The following is a 16,352-nucleotide window of genomic DNA, read 5'->3' on the forward strand; positions in this document are numbered from 1 at the left end:
TTTATGTTCCCATAGGTATGGAGGTTTTTCCTTGGGAGCCAGCAGCTCCCTTGTCCTTCCTCGACGTGAAGAGGTGAATGATGCCATCAGGCAGGTGAAGAAAATCTTGGAGATCACCAAGGTAAACAACTCAAGAGTTCTTTTGTAGAGGAAATCACATACCACAATATTAAGGAATATTTACTGGGTTGACTTTGCTGATTTATTTGGAATACTGGGAATCCATATTTGTGGTAAGGAGAGAAATAGAGCAGGAAAGAATCTAGATTGTAATAAAAGGACAGTTCTATCTCTGCTCATTAATAAGTCCTACTGAGTTGAGTGGCTCAAATGAGTACAGGATTATAGCCTAAGTGACCAAATATGGACATATTTCAAATTGTGGCTTTTATTTTCTTTTTAGGGCAGCTCCGCAGAACGCTTTCTTAACAGCCTAGCAAACTTCATGAAGGGCATGGACACAAAAGATAATGTGAAGGTAATACATTATTGTTGTGCATGGGTAGCAAGCTCCAAGTTATTCTGAAGCCTTAAACTTTTGATAGTGGAAGCATTTTTATGCAATTAAACTTGTAGACAAACTGTCAATGTAATTTCCAAGTGAACACAGTCACTGGAGGAGCCTGTAATTTGTGTTTCTGCATGAACCTCTGATCTGGGTATGCTGCCTGGCTGAGAGAAACTAAGCCTGGAGCAGAGCGACAGTGGACAGTCTGCACTGGGAATAGAGTAACTCATATAGTATTCCTGCAACAGGATACTACTGGATACTAACCCCATAATACAAAGGCAGATTCACAGCAGAAATAACTACAGTGCGCCCGCGTCAAACATGGGCGTGCTTTACGTGGCTTTCAGCTTACGCACACCAAGCTGTGCCGCGTGCACAAGCCCCATTGTTTTAAATGGGGCTTGAGCATCGGTGGAAATTCCCTTATGTGGGGGGTCCAGAACAGATCCCCCACATAAGGGAAGGGTGCCCTGTATATTCAGCAGTGGCTGATTTAACCCCATTAAATACAGTGGGGTTTACTTCAGAGAAAATATATACTGCAGTGACAGGGATGCTGTAGACACATCAGTGGTTGCATACTTTGGTGCTTTTAATTCTTCGATTATTTTTTCTTCATGGCAACTGAGGAACTGAGGATTAATCTGCACTGCAGAATTAATTCAGTTTGACGCTGCGTTAACTGCCATGGCTCAGTGCTATGGAATCCTGGGATTTGTAGTTTCTTGTGGCACCAGAGCTCTCTGACAGAGAAGACTAGATATCTCACAAAACTGCAAACCCTGGAATTCCATAGCATTGAGCCAAGGTGGTTAAAGCAATGTGAAACTGCATTATTTCTGCCATTCAGATTAGACCTGAGTCGGGATAGTGAAAAATGATTTGTGGAAGCATTCACTCATCAGTATTTTAGTAGCTTTTGCTTTATGTTTGGAATTTGCTTGGTAAAAGAGAAATGGCTAATCTCGGACAATTTGATGCTTAGGTTTGAGTATTCCTGCTAAGTAGTTGGCGTTTCTCTCTTTCCCCATTCACACCAGTATATCCCCTTTTCAGGTGTGGTTCAACAACAAAGGCTGGCATGCTGTGGGTGCCTTCCTCAATGTGATCAACAATGCCATTCTCCGTGCCAACCTGCAAGAAGGAGAGAATCCCAGCGCCTATGGCATCACAGCTTACAACCATCCGCTCAATCTCACTAAGCAGCAGCTCTCCGAAGTTGCCTTGTACGTTCAGTAATGGTAGTATGTGGGGAGGGCGGGATGATATGAAACAAGGAAAGTGGAGAGTGACTGCAGTTCTTGAAATCAAATGGGAGATAGGTCTGCAGTTTCTGCTGCTATAGTTCCAGACAGATGTGTTTCATTCATTTCTTACAATCCCTTCAATGAGTTCAAGATTGTCTGCTTCTCCCCCACTTTATCCTCACACAGCATTTTGAGATAGGTCAGGCTTAGAGGACATAGCTGGCCCAAGGTCACCCAGTGGCTCACTGACAACTTGAACCTAGGTTTGCATAGTACCAGGTTAACATTCCAGCCATCACGCTGCACTGCCCCAGATGTATGCCAGGGCTTAAATTAAAATTGGCCTCTCGACTGATATTCCTAGTCAAGCATCTAGTTGAGCTAACAATTTCCTTATTTCAAGATGAAAGCTGGTTTTCACTCTTTCATTTCTTTTTGCTCAGGATGACTACCTCGGTGGATGTTTTGGTCTCCATCTGCGTCATCTTTGCCATGTCCTTCGTTCCAGCCAGCTTTGTCGTTTTCTTGATCCAAGAGCGAGTCAGCAAAGCCAAGCACCTGCAGTTTATCAGTGGCGTGAAACCAGTTATCTACTGGCTGGCTAACTTTGTATGGGATATGGTAAGTCTTCATCTCCCCCTCTCCATTTTGACCAGAATAATAGCCTTATTGTAGCACAGCGGTTCTCAACTTTTGATCCTCCAGATGTTTTGGATTTCCAACTCCCAGAACCCTTGACTGTTGGCCATATTAGCTGGGTCTTTGATTGATGAAGTCCAAAACACATGGCAGTCTGAAGGTTATTACCATGGGCCTGACATATAAGTGTAGCTGAAGTGCATAACTTGTACCTCCAATTACAATCTATCTTGTTGAAAATCTAATTCAGGCCTGCATCAGAAGGCCTGAATTAGTAGAAATTGGCTCAGGAGTACGGACCCCCCAGGAGCAAAAGTCAAGAGTGCAGTGTGACCACTTCAGGGTCATTAAACTTTGCCCCATTTTTCTATTGATTCACCTAGTCGTGCCAAGAACTGGGGAAGATTCCATCTACTGTACTATCTTTGTCACAATGAAATTGCACTTGGGAAAGCTCAGCTTTATATGTTTCTTGACTTAGGGTTACATGCTTTGAAAATACCAAAATATCTGGACAAGTAATTTTACTACTATGATTATTTACATTGTTTAACACAAAGCTATTCCGACTCCCCTCTCCCCCCCCCTTTTTTTTTAACATTTTACAGTGCAACTATGTTGTGCCAGCCACTTTGGTCATCATCATCTTCATCTGCTTCCAACAGAAATCTTATGTGTCCTCAACCAATCTTCCAGTGTTGGCTCTTCTCCTCTTACTCTATGGGTAAGAAGGAGCCTCTTGATTTAGATGTTGAGAGACCACTCAGGATGTAGGCATGAATCTTCTTAATGCCTCATCTTTTCTATTTGCCAGGTGGTCCATAACTCCTCTCATGTACCCAGCATCCTTCATCTTCAAGATCCCCAGTACAGCATACGTGGTTCTGACCAGCGTAAACCTCTTCATTGGTATCAACGGGAGTGTGGCCACTTTTGTCCTTGAACTTTTCACCAATAATGTGAGTTCTCACTGGCCACATTCAATGTGAACATACTACTTTCCATGTTTACTTGATTTTTGGGGTGGTATGGAGCGAGGTGTGTTATATCTGGAAATTGAGCAATGCTCTGTGTATTTTCGTATTCAGTGCAGAAATGCCAAATTTTGGCCAGGAATCAAATGTATTTACATTGTGTGGCTTCACTTTTCTAATGTATCCTTATGGATGTAAATCTTTAACTATTTTGTCCTCATGTGTCAGGACAAATAACTAAAGGAATTTTCTCCCTGCTATGAGAGAAAACAAATATTCCCCACAGTAGTCCCCCGTCTCTTCAAGAAATTATTCTGTGGAGAAAAATACTTTTTGGCAGAAAATTTTTCCCCTTCTGAAATTAGACCTCGATAGAAAGATATATTTGAAATGAACACAAGAAGGCAACTTGGTCCCATTGTTCTAGTTTTAATCATTGCAATGAGGAATTCTCTGTCATTCTCTGGATAGCTTTATTGGGATGCAGATCTCCAGCATTTTTGTGTCTGTCCCTAAATTTCCATACATCTGACTGCTACTGTTTTTGTGTTCTTAGAAGCTGAACAACATCAATGACATCCTGAAGTCAGTGTTCCTTATTTTCCCTCACTTCTGCCTGGGTCGTGGCCTAATTGACATGGTGAAAAATCAGGCTATGGCAGATGCCCTGGAAAGATTTGGTAAGTGAAATGTAGCTCCCACAAAAAGGGATCTTAGTTGTGTGGACGCAGAAAGACGCAACTGGAGCTCTGTGAGACAGTGTGGGTAGAGCACAGAGTGACTTGACACTAAGTGATTTGACAATGGCTTGACACTAAGCCAATGAAAATTCTTCACCAAAACAAACCAATTTTTCCACTAAAAAATCTGGATTCTACAACCTGAAAGAATTATGCACACTGAGTGCATTTGTATATTCGTTTATCTTTTCTGTTTTTCCCCCCCCCTGGATTTGCTAGTCATGGGAAGTGCAAAAAAAACAAAACACCCCAAAAACCTATGCATTCTTCCAACCTCAGCTACTAGAGATCTTACTCATCCACCTTTTGGCAGGCTTTTGAAGCATACTTGCATAGGAACCAGAATCTTTTCTTTAAAAACAATTACATTTATTTTAAGCAATGGAAGAACAGAATAAGAATACCAATTCACTCACAGTAGTTTTTTGGTGGTCATTTAAGACAATTTGAACAAACATAGAAAGAGCCAGGATTAAATGTTTGTGGTAAACATGCCTTTCTCTTGCATAACATGAAAAAGAATCCTAAATCTTTGGTAAACTTTTGAACTAAACACCAGAACATCTCTGATAAATGATGGCTTGTCATCAGTTTTAAATTGTGTCTCTGTTGGAATAAACTTTTGTTGTATATTAAAACTCAGTATCAGCTTTAATAGGCAACAGCAATAGCTTGTTGCATGCAGTCTTATGGTTGGGGATCTTCTCTTTCTTTCTGACAGTTGACTGAGTGCCTCTGCTTTTCCCAATTAGGTGAGAATCGCTTTGTCTCTCCTCTCTCCTGGGATCTTGTGGGGCGAAACCTTTTTGCTATGGCAGTGGAAGGTGCTGTCTTCTTCCTCATCACAGTGCTCATCCAATACAGGTTCTTTATCAAACCCAGGTAAGGCAGTGTCCATAGCAATGGGCCTAGGAAAGATATACTGTATGGCAGTTTGGGAGATGAGTTCATGTGAAGGGTAGTGGCAGCTGTTGAGACCCATTTCAGTGGGGAGCTGAATCTTTAAATAAATAAATAAATAAATATTAATTTTATAATAATAATAATAAATCATAGCTTTAAAGATGCTATGCATGGTTCTGAATCTATTTGGAAATGGTTTCACTTTTTGAATAACTATTCTAAAACCTGGATTAAAACCTGAAGTGGATTAGAAGAGTCTGGACAAATACACACACACACACCAAATGAGAAGTCAAAGAAGAGACAAAACAGTGGAACAGTGGTAGCATCTGAAGCCAACCCTTCTCAACTTCATCCTAATACTTATTGAACATTCTGTCTAGAATAAAGCTAGACTCCGATTTCTGCTGTATTACCAGGCAACTTCTTTTTTCTTCCTGTCTGATCTCTCCTCTTCCTTCCACTATATCTCCATTGATTCTGATTCTCCTCTGTCCCTACTTTTCATTATTAAAGTCTGCTCTTCATTATCAGTCACATCCACTTAGCAGTGAGTTATTTCACACAATAGACACAAGCCCAAGTTTGCTACAATGAGGATTATCACACAAGGCACTTACCACACTGGAATCATTGTCAAAACACTTCAGAAGCACAGAGGTGGGAGCGGTCACACTCTGAAGCATCACTGAAGAGTGTCCCGCTTTTATCCTGTTGACATATCATTCGCAGGGCAGCCATTTCTGTAATAACAGGAACTTCTGTTATTACAAAAATGGCTGCTTTGTGAATGGTTCGTCAAGAGCGGGACACCTCAATGACGCTTCAGAAGTGTGACTGGCTATCCCACATCCATGATTCTGAAGCATTTGGGCAACAATTCCAGTGTGGTAAGTGTCTCATGTGAAAATGTCCTAAGTTTGCACTTCCAGTCACAAGTATGCTAATAAGCATATTTTGTATGGTGTGGGTATTTGTTACATCTACACTTCATGTTTTTTGATAGAGGATCTTAAAATACCATTGCTTTAATGCAGGGTGTTTAAAACACAATTTCTCTAATTATGCAGCCCTACAGAAGTTGTTGGAATGCAGCTCTCAACATTCCTCAGTCTTGGCTATGTTCACTAAAGCTGTTGGGATTTGCAGTCTGAGGACATCTGAAGGGTTCCATAACTCCAATCCTTACATTAGGGAATGTGTGAAGTGGTCCAATATATATAGTATGTTAACTCCTGGAAGATGTTTTAAGTAGGCCCTTAGTTTCAACTTTTGCAAATTGCAGAAGGGGTGTTTAGGAATCTAGTAGACAATCAGTCTGTTCAGTGTTCAACACACAAACGTTAACTTGTTGCTTTCCATAATTTTCCACAGGCCTGTCTATGCAAAGCTTCCACCTGTGAATGAAGAGGATGAGGATGTGAACAGAGAAAGGCAAAGGATCATTGGTGGTGGTGGGCAAAGCGATATCTTAGAAATTAAAGAACTAACCAAGGTGAGAAGAAAGCGCACACCCTTGGAGCAAAGTATGCATATAGGAGTGTGAATTTTCTTGCTTCTTTGTAAAGACTTCATTCCAAAGCCTACTGCTCTAAAACCTTCACCTGATGAATTGTTGAAATAATGGAAGTAGTGTTAACAATGACCATTGAAGAATGGTCAGCATTCAGTGATCTCTTGCTGGGCTTTCAGGCATTCACAAGATGCAGAAGGAACTGCAGTTTAGACATTTGCTATAGCTCCCATCACACTTATCCCCTGATGGTATTTATCCTGGCTTGCCCTCACCCCTGGTGTATGGTCATGAATCATGCATGAATGGCAGGTAGGGATGGAAAGAATATTCACAAATATTTGAACAACAGGTAAAGAAGGTGTTTTCTAAGTACCTGAAAACCTGGATGAAGAGAAATCTTACATGACAAAAATCTTTGCAGTTTGAGCATGTGGAGTTTTTGTACAGAAAATGACATTTTTATTGCAGGAATGTTGTTTTCTACATGAGAAACATGATATTCTTTGTATTAAAAAAACAAATTTCCTACACAGAAAACATTGTTTTCTTTTTTTAAATAAATCAACAACAAAAGTTGTTTTACTTTCATGCAGAATAATTCAAAATCTCCAAATAGTACTTTTTGATGACTTTCACACTATAGGGAGAAAGTTGATTTAAGTTAAGTTGTGAATAACCAGCAGAACTAATCAGTTCAGCAGTGGCCTCATGCATTGATTCAGCATATGCACTGTTTTTTTTTAAAATAGGGCTTAAAGAATACACACATGTGCATTTTTACTGACTTTACAAGCAGGACAAAAGTCTGGAGGCTCTTAGAGAAACTTTATTGCAGCCAAAGGTCCTGTCGCTAACTTGTTTTGCTTAGTAAGAAATGTGAAAGGACAGAACCTATATATATTAGTTGTTGACAAGAGCAAATATCTATTCCTCTTTCCAGATATACAGAATGAAACGAAAGCCAGCTGTAGATAGGATCTGTGTTGGAATTCCACCTGGAGAGGTAATGTTTTCAATTCTTTCTGTCTGTATCTTTAGTAAAATATAATCCAGTATAATTACTTGAAGGTTGTTGTTGTTGACCCTCTAGGTTTTGTGGAGACATTTTTGCAATATGAAGTCAAAGGCTTTCATGGCCGGCATCCATAGTTTTTTATGGGGTTTTCGGGCTATGTGGCCATGTTCTAGAGTCTCTGAAGATGCCAGCCACAGATGCTGGCGAAACATCAGGAAGAAACTCTTCTAGAACATGGCCACATAGCCCGAAAAACCCACAAAAAACTATTTTTGCAATATTTGCATCTGAGCCATTTGAGCACAGAAAAACCCTTTTAAAAAATCAGGAAATACTATTTTCTGTTTTAAAAATCTTCCTCTCCTAGCCCTAAGATGGCCAGAGGGGAAGTGGCAAAAAAGCCCCATAAAAGGGGCTTGGGGGCATGTTGGAATAGGAACAAGTGAACCCTGAGGGAATACAAATACTCTACAGCCCTGGGACCACACTTTGCACACTCCTGCTATATTAAGAATCCACCTTAACAATATTTTGATGGTGCTGGCATTTATAACACTTGAGCATTTACATAGTTTGCCTAAGTGTTTTTCAGAGCCATTTGTACATGTTTTATTGCCATCTTTACAAATGGGGATGGAGAAGTAGTGTCAGATGAAGGCCTACATTCCCCCCACTTGCAACCCTATAGGGACAAGGGTGTACATGTCCATACACACCCTGGCATCATTTCATCATTTGGTGAAGCTCTGTTGGTTGCAGAGTGGGGAAAGCTGACCTTTGTGGGCTATACAAGGTATCTTAGCTGGTCCAATTTTGCCATCAGGCTGGAGGTTCCCTCTCCCTGCTTATAATAAACCTGTAAGAGAGGCCAGTATTATGCTCATATTTCACACAATGTTCATAGAGAGTTGCTTGTCTCAGTCTAGGCCCCAAGTCTATCTAATGACCTTATGGCAGAGGGACAAAACGTGGCCTAAGGAACATTGTAGCTCAGCCTCTTAGCTGCTGCACTAGAGAAGTACATCTGAATCCATCTAAGGCTAGAGTGGCAATAGTCATGATTTTTAATGCATGAATTGACCCAGAATTTTAGAGATTAAATAAGTGACTTTTGGTTTTATGCATCATTGCAAGAAATGTGTATGGTGTGTAGGGATGGAATGGGAGGCACATGTGTTGACCTGGTTTTGTAATGTTTGCAGTGCTTTGGTCTTCTGGGTGTGAATGGGGCTGGCAAATCCTCCACCTTTAAGATGTTGACTGGAGACACTGATGTTACTGGAGGAGATGCTTTCCTGAAGGGAAACAGGTATGGAGAAAATGGTAGTTTATTTAAACACATTTTGTTTCTTTCGTTGTCCCTTCTGTCTGGTTCTGTATTTACACAGCAGATGAAATTTTACTGATAATCATGGCAGATTCCTTTTAAGATTCCTTCTCTTTTAAGATGGAGGATGTGTATCTCTGACACAATTTGATACTGGTCACACAGTTTGATGTCTTGAGAAATATCCAATTTCATTTTGCTAAATATTAATCATTTTGGTTGATAAGAAAGTGGGAATGGGCAGACTTTCCAGTGATCAAGTTCTTTAGTCATGGATTCCAAAAGGAAAATTTAACTGGTGAAGACTTAACCCTTTAACACTAACCTCCTATATTGTCTAGGGGGATTTTAAAATGCTGGGAAATTTTACTACATACCCATTCACTGGGAATGAATAATACATTTCCAAAAGTTGTACGTAGATTTCCAAGTGTCCTAAATTACATTTCAAAGTTTGCTCAGTGGTGTGTTTTGCTGCACAGTCAGTTAAGCACTTCTTTAATAATTAGGCTTTCCAGATCATAACCAGTATATACAGGGCACTGTATTTCTGTCAGCATATAATATTTCCAAAACAGTTTGTTCACCTGTATCCTGTGCTGCAACACTGGGAAACCTTTAGAGAACTGTATTTTATCTCTTTACAGTATTTTATCTAACATCCAAGATGTCCATCAAAATATGGGATATTGTCCACAATTTGATGCCATTAATGAGCTGCTAACAGGAAGGGAGCACCTGGAATTCTTTGCACTCTTAAGAGGGGTTCCAGCAAAAGAAGTCTGCAAGGTAAAATCCCCTGAATTAGTAGAACCAGAACATTTTTGGACTGTTGCTTTCAGAATCCTACAAACAGCATGGCCAGTGCTTACAATTGCAAACTCAGTGTCACTGATATTTATTTATTTTGTTGTTGTTGTTGTTGTTGTTGTGTGTGCCTTAAAGTTGTTTCTGACTTATGGTGACCCTAAGGCATACCTATCATGGGTTTTTCTGGGAATGTGATTTGCCCGAGTCACCCAGTAGGTTTCCATGGCCAAGTGGGACTTTAAACATTTATATCACCAAATGCTTGAGGTAGATTTACATAAGTATTTTAAAACAACTGCTAAAACATATACAACATAGCACCAAAGTAATACACCATATCAAAATACTATATAATGGATATCAATTTAATATCTTGCATCAATACATGAATGCTGAATGGCATGGGGCATACAAGTTAAGTCTCCCTAATCTGGAATTCCAAAATCAAAAATATTCCAAAATCCAAAATTGTCCACATAGATGGCTGAGATAGTGACACCTTTGCTTTTTGGTGGTTCAGTGTGCACAAATTTGGTTTCATGTACAAAATTATTAAAAATATATTTAAAATTACCTTCAGTGCATATGAAACATAAATGGATTATATATTTAGATTTGCATCTCATCTCCAATACTGTATCTCATCTCCAAAATACTGTACAATTATGTACAGTATTTTCAAATATTCCAAAATCTGAAAACAATCTGAAATCCAAAACACTTATAAATAAATATTATTATATTATTATATAACTTATCGTCACAAGCATTTTGTATAAGGCAGACTCACCCTGTATAACAGAATGATAAAAATTAGCAGGGGGTGGTGGTGGTAAGCATCCACATGAACAGAAACATTTTGTGGAGGCTATGCTTCTCTACTCATGCCGTCTACCTTTCCTGCAGGTTGGTGAATGGGCTGTTCGTAAACTGGGCCTCGTAAAGTATTCAGAGAAATATGCAGGCACCTACAGCGGTGGAAACAAGCGCAAACTCTCCACTGCAATGGCCCTCATTGGGGGGCCTCCTGTGGTATTTCTGGTAAGTATGAGTAATTCTACAGTGTAGACACAGCCTTAAAGGTGCCGCCACATTCCTTTTTTTCTCCTGCTCCTCAGTTCCTCCTTTTTACAGATAGACAAGCAGTTCTGAAACAACTTAAAACAAATCTAACATAATCTGGAAAAAGCAGGATAAAACAGGGGATTGGCATCCAAGGCCCAATAGGATCAGAGCCAAACCATGGTCACAGGGCAAAACTTCACCAAAGTTTGGGCGAATAGTGAAATGTTAACCTGATGCAGAAATTAGACCAGCATTTGTATCAGTCAAACTTCCAAAAGGAGGGCATTACACAACTCAAACATCAAAGCAGAGACAATCCTTCTTTGATGATTCTAATAAAACTGCAGTTTTGTTTTTCTAAAATCTGAAGTGATGAAATGATCCATTTGATTTGGAAAACAGCCAATTGAGATTTATCTTTCCTTTGTACATGAGTACAAAGGACCAGATTCCATGTCTCATTGAACATACTCAGAGGCTTTAGCTATGTTAATATTCATGGTACAGATCCACTACTTTGACCTCAAAATATGTTGCTTTTAATCTGCTACTGATTAGAGCTGTTCTAAACATAGCATAGGCTCGGGTGATAGACAGAGGAGGAAGAGTTCTGTACTGTACTCCACTCTGACATATGATATTTTTGAGTGCTCTTCTATACTACTCATTAAAATGCTTCTAGAAGTTAGCACATGAAGGAGAGATCGCAATGCTATAAATATATTGTTGCCTTGCTGAACGTGGAGAAGCTTTCTCACAAGGGTGAGAAAATATATAATACACAGAAATGTGAGATGCACACTCATGCATGCATGCACATGTAACACAACTAAAGTGCAGGATGTAGGGGCACACCTTCCTCCACCTCTACTTTGCCACTTATCTTGGAATTTATTTCTTTAAAGCTATTTTGAACATTCCCCCGGGGGATATGGAAAGCTATTTCACATATTATATCATATTATATCCCTGTGCTTTTGGTTCAACTTCTTGGTGAAATAAAGAACTCTTCTGGGTCTGAAACAGCCCAGCAGAATTTCAGAACATAGCAAAATTGCCCCATTGGAGTTATGGGGAGGTCTTTTTAAGTTTTAAAATATTTTGGGGGGAAATGGTGGGGGCAGGAAAGTGGAGATGATTTTTTAAAAATGGCCCTGGGAACCACAAATGACCTGCAAGGCACATTTTCCCCACACCAATATGGTAAAACATTTAAAAATGCAAAATGTAACTGAACTCTGAAATGAGTCAGTACAAATGTCTCCATCCTCTGTCCATTAATATTCAATATGACTCTTAGGGTGCTTTGAAGCACACACCTCTTAGTGGAATTTTACTGGCAGAGCCATCTTCCTTGTTGAACCCTTCTATGTCTTCTCACTGTATTTGTTAAAGAATACGCTCACAGCATCTTTTGACAGGTACCTTTAGGAATTCTCTGAAAGCACTCTTAATATCCAAAGATACCTGCTATCATTGCCACTTCTGGCCAGTGTATCACAGTTGGCATTAGGAGTCACAATTTCTCTGCCAGCAGTGGTGGAATCAGTGCTTTTTTCTTTGTAAATTGCAGGATGAGCCAACCACAGGAATGGATCCCAAGGCGCGCCGTTTCCTGTGGAACTGTGCCTTGAGTGTCATCAAGGAGGGAAGGTCTGTGGTTCTTACATCTCACAGGTATGTAGAATGGATTCTTAAGTACTTTTCTGTGTTAGAGTTAATCCTTGACTTCCAACTCATCGTTTTTCTCCGTTATAAATTATAATGTCCAAAAACAAAGGTCCTTGATCTAGTTTTAAAAAGCAAACATTTGAAGTAGTGTGTGTGTGTGTTATTTGCCTTTAAGTCATTTCCCACTTATGGTGATGCTAAGACAAATGTTATCACAGGGTTTTCTTGGCATGTTTCTTCAGAGGGGGTTTGCCATTGCCATGCTTTGAGGCTGAGAGACTTGTGACCTACCCATGGTCGCCCAGTGGGTTTTCATGGCCAAGCAGGGATTTGAACTCTGCTTTCCAGAGCCATAGTCCAATGCTCAAACCACTACACCATATTTGAAGTAGCACTGATCTCCAGTGATCCTTATTAAAAAATACCAGGTTTTGCATTTAATTTAGGCTTGAATATGCTTAGTATAAAATACACAGAAGTGTGAGATGTAAGGTCATGCATGTACACACACATAACACAACTAAATTACATAAAACAAAACTTAGGAGAATATTACAACAATGGTGTAGTCACTTAAATTTTACTTATTTCTTGTAGTAACACTAAAGTAGCAAGGGCTCACCTTTAACTGGCAGAACATAAGCTTTGTATATATGGCAGATTCTGTTCTTGAGATCTTCTTATCCCACATGGCAAGGCTGGGAAACACTTTGGGTCTAGCCCTTAAAGCCATTTTTTTCCAAACAGGTGTCCTCCATATGTATTGGAGTACAACACACATTACACCCAGCCAACAAGGCCCAATTGTAAGAGTTACATCAAGGGATCTGGATTGGAGAAAGGCTTCCTTATAGCGTGATTGCCATTCAAAACAGGCAGTATTGAGGTTGAAGGACTAGTGCACTCATGTCATGAGGTAGCCTCCTTTCTAAAAGGTTCTAAAGTCTGTGTATGAAGGCCATCCTTTTGTTTGAAGAAGACAAACAGAACTTGAGATTAGAAAATTACTTAAGTTTCTTAAGGTACTCACTTCATTTTTGTTTGTATCCTACAGCATGGAAGAATGTGAGGCTCTGTGTACTCGAATGGCAATCATGGTCAATGGACGATTCAGATGCCTTGGCAGTGTCCAGCACCTAAAGAACAGGTAAGGCTACTTTATGCCTGCTCCCTTTATGCATAGGTGCAGGGGGACAAAAGTGTGTGTGCGTGTGTAGTAAATGAGGACATTGCCTCCCTCCAAAAAGAATTCTGCCACTCCAAAGTTACTTTCACTCGCTAGCATTGCAGAGAATGAGACACTGAAAACCGTTCACACCTAGAACTCTCATATTTGTTCTGTTCGCATTTCCTTGGTAACTTTCTCCCTTTCCTTTTAATGTCTAAACTCTATTTCTAAAGACTCAGTAGAAGTTTTAAGTTATTACAATCCTAGAAATTTGGAGTGAGAAGGAAAATTTAATTTGGAGAAGCAGAAATCTTACTGAGAGGACAGTGTCCTCACCCCCATACAGGTGGATACTCTGATCTCTTTTTTCATAATCAAAGAAGTAATGGAAACATTTCCATCGTCTACTAAAAATCAATAGAGTACATGCACATATACATTTACCCAACTCTAGTTTAAGTAGTTAATTGATTAAAATTATTTAGATTTTGCACACTGAGATACTGAAATGTTAACTACCTTACAATGTAATAAACAAAAACAGTTAAAAGGAAAGGGCAGCTCTAATCTATTTAGTTTTTATTATCATAATTTAGCCCTGGTTGGGTTAGCTTTTACCAAACATCTCATCTTTTTTTTCAGCTGGAGGAAAATAAGTGTTCCATATTTTGCAGGCTGCTTCATTGAAAGATACACGCTTTCCTTCCTGTTTTTCAGGTTTGGAGATGGCTACACAATAATAGTGCGAATAGCTGGGGCAAACCCTAACCTGAAACCTGTTCAAGACTTCTTTGCGCTGGCCTTTCCAGGCAGTGTGCTAAAGGAGAAGCATCGCAACATGCTGCAGTATCAACTCCCGTCCTCTCCATCTTCTCTGGCTAGAATATTTAGCATCCTCTCCCAGAACAAGAAAAGACTCCACATAGAAGATTACTCCGTTTCCCAGACCACACTTGACCAAGTAAGTTTATAGCACTTCATCCCAAAAGCAAAATTTATATTGGATCAATTACAAAACTCCAAAGGTGCCTCTGTTGTTCTTTTTGCATAGAATTATATGTGTATAGCTCATTCAGCCATCTTGTATGATAACTTACCGCGTTTAACTACCAGCATCTGACTTTAACAAGCCGACAGTAGTAAAAACTGGAGGACAAATTGTTTGTTGTTGCATTGCCATCAAAAGTGCCCATTCCTCATGAGTCAGTGCTCGTTTTCCATATTTACGATCAACCGAAGGCTGCAGCTGACAGAAGGAATGGAAAGCGCGGTGCTATCTCCCCAATGGTCTGGCAACTACAGTTCTGAGTAGGATGGACGTGAAGTGTTTGATCGAATGCCAGTCATTCTGACATCATTTCATTGTTCAGCTGTAAATGCTTTAAAGGGCTGAGTAATCAAATGATGAGGAGAAATCAGCACATGCATTAATTAATTGGGCCTGGCTCTTCAATTTAGCTAGAAGACTGCAAGCAAAGATCTAGTTAGTTTTTTTATCAATGATCAAACTTCAGTCTGTCTTAGTAGTTTTCTGATCATGTAGAGCTCTCCTCCTTTTTACTCCTACTAGCTTTTCTCCTACATAAATTCTCTTCCTAAATTATCCTCCTGACTTCTCTTTTGTCCAGTCAATGGGCCAAAGCAGATGGGCAATATCCCAGTCGTCCTGGTGCCACAGTGCCTCGGGGCACCTATTGCTGCAGCCCCAAATAGGAGGAGAAAAGATCAGCTCCATTTGGGGCTGGTTGGGGCTGCCTTAGATGGCCCCAGGGCAGCTTCTGGGTGCTCCTGGAATGTGCGTTGTGTAAACACCATGCCCCCAAAGTGGCTGGAAGCCACTCCGTCTACCCATCTGTTTTGGGCCAATTTTGCTTTTCTCCTGCTGCTTCCCATAGGCCACTGAGGTCTTCTTTCCTTTCGCCTTTCTGTTTGCCCTGTCTCTCTCCAGGGGCCAGTATGTCTGCCCTACCTTGTGGAGCCTCTCCAACCATTTTGGCCTTCAGTCCCTATGCTGACTGGGGCTGATATGCATTGTAGCTGAAAGCAACAGCAGAGCCCTAGAATGAAGAATGCTACATTTGAGCATATCAGTCAACTGTCACTATCATTACCATGACCAAATATGTTACTGTATTGCAATATTTATTAACAGTAACTGGTGTCTTGACTTACAATGAATTGTCCTTCAAAAGAGAGGTGTTCAGAAATGAAACTCAAAAGGTGGGAAACAGCTTTCTTGGCGATGCTGTTGCAATTCTGGGCTGTCCTCTTAATTGACATCCATCATCCATGCCCCTTCCACCAAGTGTCTTCTGCCAGAAACTGTAGTTATTCCTGTATCTGAAGGCTTTTTCAGTGCAGGGTGGTTACTGAATATGCTCATACATAATTCCAGAAATTTTAGTAAAAAAAACATTGACTCAAAAAAGTTGGGCCAACTTGTTCATGGTCAATGTAATACTATACATTAACCGTTACCAAAAATGAAACCATCCCCTTCTCTGGGTAGAGTTGTGAAATGCAAGAGTGTAGTCTGTCCCTGGAGCACCTAAAAGAAGTGCCAACCTTTCAGGTGAGCAGAGTTATGCCTGATGGAACTTTCCAAGTTCTTTGGTGTCGTTTTCCTTTGCTTCGTCCTTTACATCCTTTGTTATATGCCCCTAAGTTTACCCTCAACTTTTCATATCAAAAGCTATAATTTTGGCTCCCAAGCCTGCCCTTGACCTATATACATGATGTCGACCTATAGTAGAATATATACACTAA

General features: G+C 40.1%; 1 protein-coding gene across 2 annotated transcripts in view; it reads left to right on the forward strand.

Annotated features, from left to right (window-relative positions):
• The window catches only part of LOC149323248 (phospholipid-transporting ATPase ABCA1-like), a 127,256-nt gene that overhangs the window by 108,204 nt on the left and 2,700 nt on the right, over positions 1-16,352 (forward strand). For both annotated transcript variants that reach the window (XM_089488640.1, XM_089488641.1), the window contains 16 exons: positions 16-121; positions 404-478; positions 1,568-1,737; positions 2,202-2,379; positions 3,006-3,121; positions 3,212-3,356; positions 3,928-4,051; positions 4,864-4,993; positions 6,389-6,509; positions 7,471-7,533; positions 8,748-8,854; positions 9,520-9,661; positions 10,589-10,723; positions 12,321-12,424; positions 13,473-13,565; positions 14,304-14,547. In XM_089488640.1, coding sequence (XP_089344766.1) covers positions 16-121; positions 404-478; positions 1,568-1,737; positions 2,202-2,379; positions 3,006-3,121; positions 3,212-3,356; positions 3,928-4,051; positions 4,864-4,993; positions 6,389-6,509; positions 7,471-7,533; positions 8,748-8,854; positions 9,520-9,661; positions 10,589-10,723; positions 12,321-12,424; positions 13,473-13,565; positions 14,304-14,547 — 2,053 coding nt within the window. The remainder of the gene's footprint in view (positions 1-15; positions 122-403; positions 479-1,567; positions 1,738-2,201; positions 2,380-3,005; positions 3,122-3,211; positions 3,357-3,927; positions 4,052-4,863; positions 4,994-6,388; positions 6,510-7,470; positions 7,534-8,747; positions 8,855-9,519; positions 9,662-10,588; positions 10,724-12,320; positions 12,425-13,472; positions 13,566-14,303; positions 14,548-16,352) is intronic.

Source organism: Sceloporus occidentalis, unplaced genomic scaffold, assembly GCF_023333645.1.
Source record: "Sceloporus occidentalis isolate IW3139 unplaced genomic scaffold, rSceOcc1.0.p SCAF_1, whole genome shotgun sequence".
In the NCBI taxonomy this organism is placed as follows: Eukaryota; Metazoa; Chordata; class Lepidosauria; order Squamata; family Phrynosomatidae; genus Sceloporus; species Sceloporus occidentalis.